The sequence below is a fragment of the Lygodium microphyllum genome, chromosome 29, assembly GCF_053477565.2.
Source record: "Lygodium microphyllum isolate KBCC chromosome 29, Lygodium_microphyllum_v1.1.10, whole genome shotgun sequence".
Lineage (NCBI taxonomy): Eukaryota > Viridiplantae > Streptophyta > Polypodiopsida > Schizaeales > Lygodiaceae > Lygodium > Lygodium microphyllum.
The window spans coordinates 52,986,107-53,000,538 of NC_141163.1; the positions used below are offsets into that span (position 1 = coordinate 52,986,107).

General features: G+C 40.9%; 1 protein-coding gene across 5 annotated transcripts in view; it reads left to right on the plus strand.

Annotated features, from left to right (window-relative positions):
• Positions 1-14,432, plus strand: part of SCY2 (SecY protein transport family protein) — a 133,418-nt gene that overhangs the window by 59,872 nt on the left and 59,114 nt on the right. For all 5 annotated transcript variants that reach the window (XM_087671147.1, XM_087671146.1, XM_087671142.1 and 2 more), the window contains exons 6-7: positions 1,964-2,053; positions 2,366-2,457. In XM_087671147.1, coding sequence (XP_087527273.1) covers positions 1,964-2,053; positions 2,366-2,457 — 182 coding nt within the window. The remainder of the gene's footprint in view (positions 1-1,963; positions 2,054-2,365; positions 2,458-14,432) is intronic.

Sequence of the window (14,432 nt, forward strand, 5' to 3'; positions counted from 1 at the left end):
GTCAATAATAATTGCTCATTCTTCATAAATCAAATTTATGCAGACAGTTGCATCAGATCCTTAATCCCTACTCAGTCCTCACAATCTTTGCATGTATGGTAAAATTATGAAATTGTTCGCTCAGTTCTGATTGGGGGTGCTTTGCTGCGCAACTCAGCTCTCACTTGAGTGCTGTCTTCTGTTATAGTAGGAAGTAGAAATAGGCTGTTTCATGGCTTTGCAAATCACTGTTTTAAACAACATTTCCTTTGCCTACAGAGATTACCTTCCAGAAAATTGGTTACCCCCTGCAAGTCAACGCCCTGCCCTGTATTGTGCTTGAAAGGTGCAATTTGTGGAGGCCTGTCACATGGAGGGCTTGTGACTGCAGCACAAGCCACTGACAGTGCTTGTCAAGTCAGCGTTGAGACCTTCTGAGGTTGAACTTTCACAAATATTGAGAATCTTTACTGAGACGCCATCCAAAGGCATTAAGAACTGTTCCAATCTTGCTCGAGCACTTGTTTTCTGTCACAGTTTTGCATCTTTATTAGTCTTAATGGCCTTGTACTTGGCCAGCCTCACTCATACTTCAAGTGGCAGATGCTGCGTCACATCTAGTGGTCATTTTGGCCAACTTGCTGGTATCAATGCTTTGGCAGTTAGTGTCTCTCTCATGATGATTTAGTGTTTGGTATGTTTCTTGAACATCTAGTGCTTGGATCTTGTACTTTTTGTGGGGGAAGAACTATCATCTCGTAATTTCCCAAAATCATGCACTCTATCTCATGAATCTTTGGTCTCCCCTTTCTTGTTGAGAGAAGTTCGGGATGAGTACCTAGGACTTTGTTGGGGCATATTTTGAAGGTTGTTATTTGAATGCTATTTTATAACACTATACTTGCAATATTGTAGCATGCCAAGAAACACTTGCCATGTCATGTGAGAGGAAAATTTGTACTGAATAAGGGTTGTGTTTTCCATTGATGGATGGAGTGCTTTGAGAAATCAATGTAATGGAGTCTAGTATGCACACACGGGGACAATTCCTAGTTGGTTTTATTATCTAGCAATTTAGGGTAGCTTTAAATGCAACAGTCCTTGCCTCCATTCCAGTGAATGCTGCTGTTGTCACTGCATTCATGATTGCATTCAGTGCATCCACCAAGTATCACAGGTTCAGTTCAATAGTCAGTCAGGTGCAGATCAGCATCAACTGCAGTCAGGGCAGCTCTAGCATCACGCAACCAGTGGCATCTCCTTCATGTGTTCAGTGCAACATGCGACCACCAGCATCCCCTTGAGGTGACTGTCAGCATCACATGGATTGAGGGAGAGGGGGCAGGGAAAGAGGGAGGGGGCTCCTGCAAGCTTTGTTAAAATCAAACATGAGCCCAAAAAGGGAAAGCAAATGGCTGTAACTTGGTTTTTCTCCTATGCATTTTATAGTGCACGGTGGAGAAAATAGAAAGAAAAGAAGAAAAAGAATTTGACAATGAAGCAGATTATCAGCCTGAATGCAAAAGACTACTCATTTTGTCTTGTTTTGTATCACCAAGAACTGCAGCTGAGTTGATGGGGATAGCAAAGACTTGTATGGTTTGCCCAGCCTATTAAGGATGAATCATATCAATGAGATTCACCAGTTCTTGAAGGGCTTGCACGCCACTTGATTTTCTGATTTGGGAGAGAAAAATTTACAAAATGATTGAATATTTCGTATGTTGCTGTGAACTACTTATTTGTGTCTGAAAGAGACAGCCGCTTGTTCAAATGTATGCCTAATTCGTTCTAACAGAGTGTTGTAGTTATCTTTATTCTTAGATCAAAGTGTTATAGTTATCTTGATCATGTAGGAATACTTATCTCAGTTGGGAAAATAAGATATTTCAATGTATAGGTTGAGTAAGATCAAAACCTAAGCAGATAGGGACCTTAAAATCAAATCAAAATGTTGATAATGAGGCATGCTCTGACATTCCAGGGAACGGTTGGCCTTTGGACTTGCAGTAGTACAAGCTTTCATCCTTGCATTACAGTCGTCTACATATTCTGTTTATGCAACAAATAACAGGTACAAGGTATAAAATGTGTCCAAATTATCAGAGAAGCTTAATTGTGTGACCTTCTCTAATAATAGAAATACTGCTGCTCATTTAGTAAGGCTTCTTCCATGCACAGAAAGCTGTCATGTTGAGATTTATTAAACAGGAGTGTTTAGAAACTCTTTCAAGGTGTTCAGTTTCTTATGGGGGATATTAGTACATTGAAGTTGAAATTTGTGATTGAACAAAGGTGTAAAACTGCAAATGTTGCAGTGTATGACAGTTTTGAACTTATGTAGGATGTAAATTTCTGTACTGAGTCATGCATTCTTTGTCTATAGGTTGGAATATCTGATAAAAACAACTGCTCTCATGTCTGTTGGAGCTGTTCTGATAAACTGGATTTGCAACAAGATTACAGATGCTGGATTTGGTAAATTGGACATTCCTTCTCTTTTTTATTTTATTTGCTGCATTATATGCTCCATATGCAACTCAGAAGTGTAGCTGTAAGTTTCCAAAGTTTGTGATTGGCTTGCGACTTCTCCATCTTTGTGATGTCTGGCTGAAAATTTGTAGTAAGGCACTTCATTCTTATGCAACACATTCAAAATTGAGCACTAATGGCCCATGAGCACCTTGGAAAGAAGAGGGGGGGTTGGTTGGGTGGAGGAGGGGGGAGGGTTTGGTGTGTGATGTGCTAAATCTAAGTTTAGGGCAAGATGGGATTTAAGATCACATCGCTATGAACCATCTACTTACTGATCTCCTGCTGCTTGAACCAAATGCTGCTCAATCCTTAGTTCTTATTAATCATTGAGCTTTGAGCTAGGACTCTCTGCAAGAAGGATTGAAATATCTATCAGTCGTGCAAAACCCTCTCGAGAATTAAAAGGTATCTTGGTTAGAAAGAATTTACCTGAGAGGTCCTCATTAATTTGACTAAGAGTATCAGCCACGCTATTTAAAGATCCTTCCTTGTAGGGCATCAAAAAATAGACATCACATGGCAATTGTGCCCAAGTTCCTTCCTTTCCTCTAATTCCAGGGTAAACACAGAAATATCAAATACGTACAAGGCTGATACATGTTTTTTTAAATTGACATCCATGATGTGTGTGCATGTGTGTAAATGCAAATGAAGTATGTGCAGGGGTTTTGTAGTGTCAGATTTGTCGAATTCTGCATACAAATTTCTGCAATTGATTTGCAGCTCTGTTACCACCAAACACTGCTGCTCAAACAACTGTTCGCATGTTTGTTGGAGCTGTTCTGATAAACTGGATCTGCAACAATATTACAGATGCAGTATTTGTTGAATTGGACATTTCTCCTTTTTTTTTTTGGCTGCATTATGTGCTTCATATACAACTCAGAAGCGTAGCTGTAAGTTTGTAAAGTTTGTGGTTATCAGTGGCTTGTAAGTCTTCCATCTGTGTAATCCTTTGCTGAGGAAGTGAGCTATGTAGGGCATAGAGAAATAAATACTGGACTTCTGCTCTGCATTAAATATTGACAAAGTTACAAAGCTAGATAGACCAAGCTTCCTTTCTTCCTGGATTATCCTTGTCTCCTAAAAAGCAGTTACATGAACAGTACTATGTTGGGACTTGCTGAGAGGGCCAATACTGCAAGCTCTAAAGAAAATCAGCAACTTGATCTTTGTGTTTACTTCATGGGGTGCATTTTGACAGGGGCATAGTTTTAATCTTGGGCCAAGGAAGCTTCAAGTAGCAGAAGAAAATGGAATTTAGAGCTTCATCTTCCTTGGCAAGGGCTTTTATTATGCTCAATGCCCTACCATAGAGATGCAGTAAAGCAGGTTTATGAGGTCATGATTTCTTTGCTCATGTAATGTCTTGGGATCCATGCGATTATCTAGCTATGTGCTTGCGATTGTCCATAGTGTCAAACTTGTGGAACTTGCCCTCCAACATCCTCTGTGTGACAAACTCCCTTTGGAGGAGCTACATATGTGGCTAGCAAGTTGGGACAAGGAAGCATGGTACTTGATGTCTGTACCCATGTTTTTTACCTGACCTAAGACCCACAATTTCTTGACAATTATGCTTCACTTCAATACAATCACTTTAAGTGGTTTAGTCCAAGGCCAAGTGACAAAACCTAATTCATCTCCCACTTCCCCTCTTGCATAGCTCAAATCCTCATGCAATGATATGAAGTAGAGCGATCTATCCAAAACCTCTCCTAACAAGGATACGTAAGAAAAGAGTAGTGCTCTACATAGAGGCGTTTTATTAGCTAGTCAGTAAGGCAGGTGTATGGGGTTATGGCTTCTTTGAACATGTAATGTCTTGGGTCCATGCTTCAATCTAGCAGTGGAATTCACATCTTCCTGTTGGGTGTGGGTCCCCTGGAAGGCATTGCCAGTTTGTTTCATCCCGCATGTTCACTTCATTGCAGTATTTGTAGGGAGGCAAGTGCATGTCCCAAATAAACAAATCTTACCCCAAGTAGAAAGCTTAAAGCTTGCGTGTTTTGTGTCATGAGCATTCCCATTGTTTCTTTCCTTGCAGTTTGTTTCATCTCACACGTTCACTTCATTGCAATATTTGTAGGGAGGCTAGCGCATGTCCCAAATAAACATATCTTACTCCAAATAGAAAGCTTAAGGTTTGTGTGTTTTATGTCATGAGCATTCCCATTCTTGCTTTCCTTGATATTGGATGTTTCATGCCCCAAAAAAATGAGTGTGATGTGTGTGTTAAGAATGCTTGCCACTTTCTCCAATTCCATCATCAACGGTACCTAAAACTGTTCTGTCCTACTTAAAAACAATCTTTAGCTGATGAATGTGACTGCTTACATGAGCATTAAAGTGGCTGCCACCCTGCTGGGTTCATCTGTCACTGTCTTTGCAGACCCAGGGGGCCTTTGTGCAGCTCCTCCAGCCACAAGCCCGCCTATTCCTGGTGCCACCTGACATCCCAGGCTTGCTGTCAGCCTGCACGCCCCTTCTCAGCCAGCTTCCTGGTCTTCTTTCCAGCTTCACAGTCTGCCTCCTCCCCTCCACCTTCTCCCAACTCTTGCACAGCCCCTCCAGTGCTAGTTGGCTGACTTCTTCAGCTGACGGCTTCCTTTTGCCTCAAACACCGGCTTTCTCTTGCCTTCATACCTTCTAATCTGTAGCTTTCCATGCCTTTCCTTTAAAAAAAAAAGTGTGTTGCTCGCCAAGGGACTCCAATGCAGTCCCCACCATTTCTATGGCTGATGCTTTCCTGCCGATCAAGTTTGATCTTGATATTGAACTAGATATAAAAGACAATGTGTCAGCCTTAGAGGCATCATCTTTGGCCCTTGCTAGGGCAACAAAAGTAAACCCACCAGGCAAGGAGTGTTAAGGGTCAACTTCAACACTTCAGAGCAATCCGAACTGGTGCTTGCCACTAGTCCATTGGATGTTTGGAATTCAATGGCCTTCTTTGATAGGTGGGTTGAGGGCAAGGACTACTCAATGCTTGGGGATGGCACATCTATTAGAGTTGATTGGCTAGGCCTTGGCAAGTACTTCATCCCTCAAGTTTTCTCAAATTGGCTGAGCCTTTGGGTAGAGGGATTGGACCTTCGTAGAGGCACTCTTGGAGGGGTTCCCTTAGCACCCTTTAGTTAGGTTCGTGCTCCCTACCTCATGACTAGTTTCCCTTCTTTGGGCCATTACGATCTCCCTAGTAGTTGGTGGATATATGTTTTAGATGGTGTATATATTGGCCTTATAGACAATGTTTTGCTTACAATGTTTTACTTGTAGGATGGTAGGCCACCTTGTAGCAAACTATCCTAGGATACGACAGGATTTGGCAGAGACTGGTAACTCGGCAAGTTTCCTTCTAGGGTTAGGGGGTAGAACCCTTACTCTGAGAGAGAGAGAGACTCACAGAGAGAGAGAGAGAGAGAGAGAGAGAGAGAGAGAGAGAGAGAGAGAGAGAGGCAAATGAGATATGCTGTTAGACACAAGCAGGGTTGTTAGGTATGATAACTTATGGCACTAATTGGTACCTTAGGATTTTATAAGGTACTAAGATGATATCAGTACAAAAAAAACTTGGTATTTTGGACTATAGATAATAGAACATATGCTTTAGGCTAAAATAACAATGTTGTTTGAGTTTATAAGATGAATACACGAGGATAACAAGGTAAAACCTTATGTGCAACGCACTACAAGTAGATAGATGAGAGTGTATATATGATACATCATTCAAAAAAGGCAAAGTGTAGTATGGATGGATAGAGAGACTCTTCATTTTTTTGTGAGAAAATGAAATGATAATGTAATGTCATAAAGAGCTTTTGATAAACGGAAGACCTTATCTTTATGATCAGTAGAAGAAACTCCGGAGGGTGCTCCACATTGACTTCTTCCTCTAAATAATTATTCAAGAAGGCACTTCTGACATCCATTTGATAGATCGGCCAACTGTGATGAGCGACGAGTGCAACCAACAAACGAAATGATATCAATTGTGTAGTGGGTTCAAAGGTCTCCTCATAATTGATGTGATGTGTTTATCAAAAACCTTGTACTACAAGGCAAGCCCATAGTTGCATTCGTACTACGTACGGACTAGTTCGTACCGTACAATACGCTACGATACGTATCCATACCATTTCGTACTAGAAAACTGGCTATTTTTGGCCTCTGAAGACTAGACCATACAATATCTTCCAACTCCTAAGCCTTATGTTTATTATCATAATTTCAAGTCTCTCTCTCTCTCTCTCTCACACACACACACTCTCTCTCCCAACTTCCAAGACGAGTATGCAATTCCAAGAGGATCCTCCCCCCCCCCCCCCCTCCCCCCCCCCCCTCCCCTCTCTCTCTCTTGTCATACACACACACACAAGAATGAAGAGCCTGTTTGTCCATCCACCCTAAACTTTACTTTGTTCTTTGATGTATTACATATACACTCCCATCTGTCTTCTAGTAGTGCATTGCGCATGTTGTGCGTGAGGTTTTTCCTTGTTATCCTCATGTATTCATCCTTTAAACTCAAATGACATTGCTATTTTAGCTCTAAACGTGTATTCTATTATCTATAATCCAAAATAACCAAATTTTTGTTTTTTTTTTCGTATTAATATCGTACCATACCTTATAAAATCATAAGGTACCAATTAGTACCGAATTTTATCATACCGTATCGTATTGTACCTTTCGTACTTGACAACCTTGGGCAAGTCTTATATTTATTCAAAATTTCATTAGCTTTCAATTTGGTCCTAAAGATCTACTTGGTCTCGATGGCTTTCTTGTGGTTGAGACGATCCACTTGTGAGCAAATATGTCAATTCATGGTTGAGTCTGTGGATGTGATCCAATAGGCTAGGGCACCAGGTTATTTCCTATTGTATTTAGGCATTTTTTGATGTCTATTTTACCATTTATTGCTGGTCAACATGACATCATTTTGTGGCATCATTTTTGTGTATTTATTTAGGCTCTTCCTTCACAGTCATTATCATCATGCATCATCTATCATTCATCATTTGATAGTTTTGGCAAATCTGCGTTTTGGGTACAGCAGGCTGAGGCAACCTGTTTTGCTGCAGGTTGATTGCATTTATTGCAGTTCCTAACTGCATTTTGCCATCAGCATATGCGTTTTTCCTTTTTTGATGGGTGACAAGTTTCAGGCTTTTTTTGGGCTGTGATTGGTCCGTATTTTCCTTTTGTGATACATTGCTCAGCTTTAGAGAGGGTTCATGTGGATCCGGTTGTCATGTTCTCATCACTTCACTCTGGTTACTATTGATCTTTTTTGTGCTTTCTTTACTACCTTGAACTTGTGCAATCCTTTTGAGTTTGTATTTTCAGCATACTTTTCTCCCTGAAGATCTCGTGTCTTTCTTCATCTTCTTTGTATCTCCCTCATCGTGGATCCTCCGGCATCTCCTCTTGATGGTTGGCACGTGGACATGATTTCCTCATCTACAAGTTTTATGTTGAAGCCTTGCTGTGTTGAACTTTAGATTTCTGTGAGGATGCTATCTCTTGGTGCTTCATATGTTCGAGTTTCAGAGAGGGGTGCCATACGGCGGAAGAAGGAGATATCTCAATGCTCTTATTATGGCAAGAAGGAATGCTTCCAGAAGAATTGCAAGAAATTAGCAACTTTACGACAGGAGCAGGTGCGAACGGTGACAAAGGGTGATGACTCTCTCGATGAGTCTCTCTCCTCTCTAGGTCTAGGTTTAGACTCTAGGTCTGTGGCCCTGGTGATGGCTGTAGGGGCTTCCCTTCTAGGTTGCTAGTACAGATGATGCGATCATCCCTCACACCTCTCCTTTGTGAGAGAGGGAGTGTGAGAGGGTGGTGCGATGGGGTCAAAGAGCCTCATCTATACATGTATACTAGTGCATAGATTCTTGAGAGGGGTTTCCTTGACGCATCAATTGAAATCTAGCAAGTTCAAATCCTGGAGCTCGGATTGACATACAAGTTTACGATGCGTTGTTTCTTTGCTAGAGAATGGGATTGGCTCCTAGTTTGAGCTCACATGAGGGGATACTTTGGCGGTTTGGCCAAAGGCGGGGAATCCATGGTCACATATGTTGAGAGGCATTTTTGACAGGTTAGTCTTGTATGCTACTGTGAGACATTATTGATAGATATTGAGAGATGCTATGATACTAGTTATTCTTGGTTTTTCTTTCTTGGGTGCTTAGAGTTGGTGGTTAGCATATTGTTGCAATTTATTACAGCAGCTTGTCATTTCGGTTTTATGCATTCTATTTGAGGGTAGTCACTTGATTACCCTTAGTCGATTGCTCATCTTTATGGTAGTTTCTCTTGCTCAACCCTTGATTTGCTTGTGATTTTGGGATTAGTTTGTTGTCATTTACAGCAACCTATTTGTCTTCAACTGTGCTATCATTTACTCCATTATGGCTGGTGGGTCGAATTATAGTGCTATCTTCAACATTAACATGTTGGATGGCACTAACTACAACTATTGGAAGGCACAAATTTGGCATTAAGACATAAGGGTGTAATGTTGAGAAACATGGAACTTGAACACAGTTTAGCTATGGAGGTTTGAACTCATAAGCAAGTGATATGAAGAGTGATGACTAGACACAGACTTTCACTCAAGTGAATTAGGTTTCAAGATAGATTAGCTTGGACTCATAAACACAATCTTGAGTGGATATGATTATAGACTCTAAGTATAAAGTACAATAGCATTGCTTTGAAAAGTGAACCGAGTACATGTCTTTATAGCTTTCCAGCTTCTCCACTCTCCTTACTGTGCATATGGGATTCTGAACATCTCTTCCTAGAGCATACATTATTTGTCTATCTTCTAGGCTCTTTAGAGCATATATCTAGCCTTTATGGGCAAGTATCATTTGCTATTCTCAATAGTAAAGCCCGAACGCTTTGATATAGAGAATTGGGCTAAACTGGATGAGTTATGTGCATCTACAATCATTTTGTCACTCTAAGTAGGTCTACTATAATGTTGTCTTTGATGGGCAGATGGCTTGAAAATTATGGGACAAGATTCGTAATTTCTATGATAACTAGAGCTCTGCCTCTCAAATGTATTGGTTGAAGCACCTCATGGACGTTCGTATGAAGAAGGGGACTTCTATCTGTATCCACTTAAATGAGTTTCATTTTATTTTCAGTCACTTGTCTTTGCAAGGGATGGAATTTAAGAACAATCTTCATTCCTTGTTCTTGTTGGTCACATTATTCAAGTCATGGGACACATCCCGCATTGCTATGCGTGCAAATATGCCTATTGATGGGTTGAAATTGTAAGATGTAGAGGGTGCACTTTTGAATGAAGAGGTTAATAGAAAGAATGTAGATGTGCCATAAAATGTGTGATGACAAGTATAAGGAAGAGGAAAAGGATAAAGTGCAGGAAAAGAATGACGAGTCCCTAGCAAGTCCAATGTCAAGATTGAAGAGATTAATGTCATGCAGACTGATCCTGATGATGACTATACTTGTAACTTCTTCTCTTGATGTTTCACAATTGATTAATGCCTTGTCTACCTATGCTCAATGTTGGCTGCTTGATTGAGGCAAGGGCTTGATTTCATGTCACACCTCATTGAGAATGGTTCCATTTCCATTGTAGCATGACAAGATTTGTCAAATTGGATAATGACTTCGCATTGGATATTGTTGGTATTGGAGATATCGAGCTATAGTTTCCTTCAGGCTGTATGTTTACTTTGCATGATGTATGCCATGTCTCGGCTTTTGACTAAAAGCTTACTATTAGCTAGATAGTTGGATGATGCAGGTTATGCTGTCCCTTTTGGTGCTTCCTCATGGAAGCTTACACATGGGAATCTTGTCTTGGCACACAGTGCCAAGTTTGGCACTCTTTACCCCTTAATCGTATTTGGGTCTATCGATCATATTTTGGCAGTGATTGCAGTATCACGTGTATCTTTATGGCATCACCGCATTATTGGACACATCATTAAAGGAAATGGAAATGCTTACCTGTTTGCAATATCTTCCGTCCCTTGACTATAAGTGTTTTGATTCTTGTGATCATTGTCTTATGGTGGACAGACTCATAATTCGCATAAGAAGTCTGGCATTACGTGCATGGCTGAGCCTCTAGCTCTTGTTCATTCTGATATTTGTGGACCTATATAGGCCTTTCAAGTCTTTAGGTGGTGCAAAGTATTTCATTACTTTCATTGATGATTGCTTGCATAAGATCTAGGTATACCCCATAAAGTAAAATCGGAAGTCTTGGCTATCTTTCAATGTTGACTGGCTTTTGTTGAGAACCAGTCTAAATATAGGTTGAAATGTCTACATTTTGACAATGGGGGAGAGTACATCTTTAAGCCTTTGAGTAATTTTGTGATGAGAGGGGTATTAAGCGTTAGTTAAATGCCCCGTACACCCCACCCCAGAATGGTATGGTTGAGTGCATGAATAGGACAATTCATGAGCATGTTCGTAGTATTCTTAGTCAGACAAGCTTACCACAATACTTTTGGGTTGAGAGTGTTATTACTGCCGTACATTTGATTAATCGATTCCCATGCACTGCTCTTGACTTTCAGGTTGCAGAGGAGGTATGGTTTGGAAAACCTCCGTCATATGCTCATTTACATGTCTTTGGTTGTGAGGCTTTTTGCCATGTTCCCAAGGACAAGTGCAACAAGTTGAATCCTAAGTTCGGGAAATGTATCTTTCTTGGTTATGGAGGTGCAAGTGAAATGGTCTATCGCTTACAGGATCGATAGGCTCGGAAGGTCATCTGCAACCATGATGTTGTTTTCCATAAGGAGAAAATGTATATGCCGCCCGAGCAGGTAGTTGAGATACGCAAAGTGATATTTCAAGAGTAGCCTCTTGTTATTGTGCAGCCAGCTAGATAGCCTCCAAGATCCAGTGGCCTAGGACCATGATGTTAGATAGAAGGTATAGGCCCCACATCCTATTTTGTGGCGGTCTATCAGAGATAGATGTCAGCTTGATTGGTTTGCGACCTCTATGGATTATGTAACGGTACAACCTCGTGTTATTGTACAACCAGCTAGATAACCCGCAATAACAAATGGTCCAGTGGCCTAGGATTGTGATGTTAGACAAGAGGTATAGATCCGACATCCTATTTTGTGGTGGTCTACTAGAGATAGATGTTAGCCTGATTGGTCTGTATCCTGTCGATTACATTATGGTGACAGATGTTGGAGAGCCTCTTACCTATGATGAGGCTATGCGCAGAGGTGATAGTCACTCTCGACAAAGGGCCATGCAGTTAAAGAATGCCTCATTGTAGAAGAATGATACGTAAGATTTGGTTCCTTTGTCTAGTAAAAAATGTGCTTTGCCATGTAAGTGGCTGTACAAGTTGAAGAGTACTCCTAGATACCCCAAGCTAGCCTATAAAGCCAAATTGGTTGCTAAGGGTTTTAAGTAGAAGCATAGTGTTGACTTCGATGAAGTCTTCTCTCCTATTGTCAAGATGACTACCCTGCGCTTAGTTTTTGGCTTTGGTTGCTTACCTCGATTTTTATCATTTATTAGATGAATATTAAGGTAGCTTTCTTACATAGGGACTTGTATGATGAGAATTATATACAGTAGCCTAAGGACTTTGAGGAAGAAGGTAGGGAATGGTTGGTGTGCAAGTTGAGAAAGAGCCTTTATGGCTTTAAATAGCCACCTAGGGAATGATGCAAGAAGTTCAATGCCTTCATGCACTCACAAGAATATACCACCAGTGATATGAATCCATATTTATACATGAAGAAGGCACGTGATGCTGACCTTATGATTTTGCTACTCTATGTGGATGATATGCTCATTGCTGGGAGTGCTCATGATGAGCTGGATGCCTTGAAAGGTCAACTCAAGAAGAGCTTTGAGATGAATGACATGCGATAGGCCTCGTGTAACGAGCCTTCCTTCCGTGGATGGGTGGTAAATCCCTAATTACAACTTAATTAGAGCAGCGAATAGTTAATGCAAGTCTGAAAAATACAAATTTACCTACTGATCTTGGATAGTGCACACCCGATTGGTCCCAAAATTAGCGCCCCTTTCGGTATTTCTTTAGCTTTATTGAAAAAAAAGTTGATTTACAATGGGATTCTCCCAATGCCTTTCGTTATTTCAACTCCCCTTGCTGTCCAAATTGACTAGCAAGTCTTCAATCTATTTTGCCTCTTGATTCGGGCACTCCATTGTCCTTCACTCGTTTTGATGGAGATGGAAAATGCCCCAAATTCAATTATTTGCTGGTCCCTCCACTTGAATAGGCTGAAAATAGCTCCAGGCCTGTTCAATATAAGTCTTGGAGCTTCCAATTTCTAGCACGATTCTCGAGGCTGTTGCTAAACCCTAATTTCTGCTGCATATTAGGGTTTACAACAAAGAAATCTGAAATTTCTCAGCCTTGACCATAAGATTGACGTTAGGTACCATTAAGCGCCACTTCTCTAGTGTCACACCAACTAACACTTATGGCCAAATGGATGACCTAGGCCAACAATTGGCACGAGATACCACCAAGTACGTGTGCGGCATAACTTATAGCAACTTTTTCCTTTGATATCCCGTGATTTCTTCGGATCCCAGGCTTGTAAATTTACTTTAACCCTAGTTGCACCTCACATGTGCAACATTTACTTAATCATGTGATTAAGAATTAATCCACATGTTAAGTGAGGTTTCAAAAATACATGTCCTCATGACACCTCGTATATTCTTGGGATGCGTATTACCCGCAATCTCTCTAAGGGGATCCTTGTCGTAGTAGGAGTACATCCAAAAGGTTCTTGAGCGATTTCATATGCAGAATGTTAAGCCTATTGGTTGTCCTTTATATTCTCATATGAAGGTTAGTCAAACTGATTGTCCGTAGTCTGATGAGCAGAGTGTCGAGATGACCAAGATCCCTTATGCATCCACAATGGGAAGTTTGATATATGCCATGATAGCTACTTGTCTTGACATAGCATTGTAGTGGGAGTTGTGACATACTATATGGCTACACCTCGAAGGCGGCATTGGGATGCCGTCAAGGAGATCATGCAGTACCTTAAGGGCACTGCAAATATGTACATATGCTATGGTGGCCAGGATACAAGAGTTGTGGGATACACTTTCTTTGATTATGCAAGACATGCGAATAGTACAAAGTCCACGTTTGGTTATGTCTTCACCTTTGTTGGAGGTGCCGTTTCTTGGATGTTCAAGGCGCAAAAATGCATGGCCCTTTCCACTATAGAGGCAATGTATGTTGCAGCCACTGAGGTTTGCAAGGAAGCTTTTTGGTTAGGCTGTATGGTGGTAGACCTTGGTATTATTGATGTGATCCCTACCCTGCATTCGGATTCTATAAGTGCCCTCCAGTTTGCCAAGAATTCGTTGGTCTTTCATGCAAAGACAAAGCACATTGGGGTGTGTTACCACTTTATCAAAGAGGTCATTGAGGACAAGTTCATTAAGCTTGTTAAAATTCCAACTGACCAAAATCCTACAAATTTGCTTACTAAAAGTCTCTTAGAGGAGTGTTTTGCCTTCCTTAGGAAGTTGACAGGCATTGGATGAGATTACGTCTTTTCTCATCCTATTGGACTTCATGTACATTTGTACTTTGTCACTTTTTTCTTTGCTCTCTCCTTACTAGGGGCACATTTACCTTTAAGTGGAAGGCTGTTGGAGGTAAAGTTGCTTATGCCTAACTGCTCGTGTATTCATTACATTGATAGTACTTGCATACCTGTTCACTACAGGTGGTGGGTACCCATCATTGTCACTTCATTCTTTATTCATTCAGTGACATTTGAATAAGGGAAGGCCGGTCACACATTGTGACTGTTGGAGTTCCCATGTACAGTCTCTCTCTCTTGCTCGCTCTCTTGCTCCATTTACCATAGCTTTTGCTT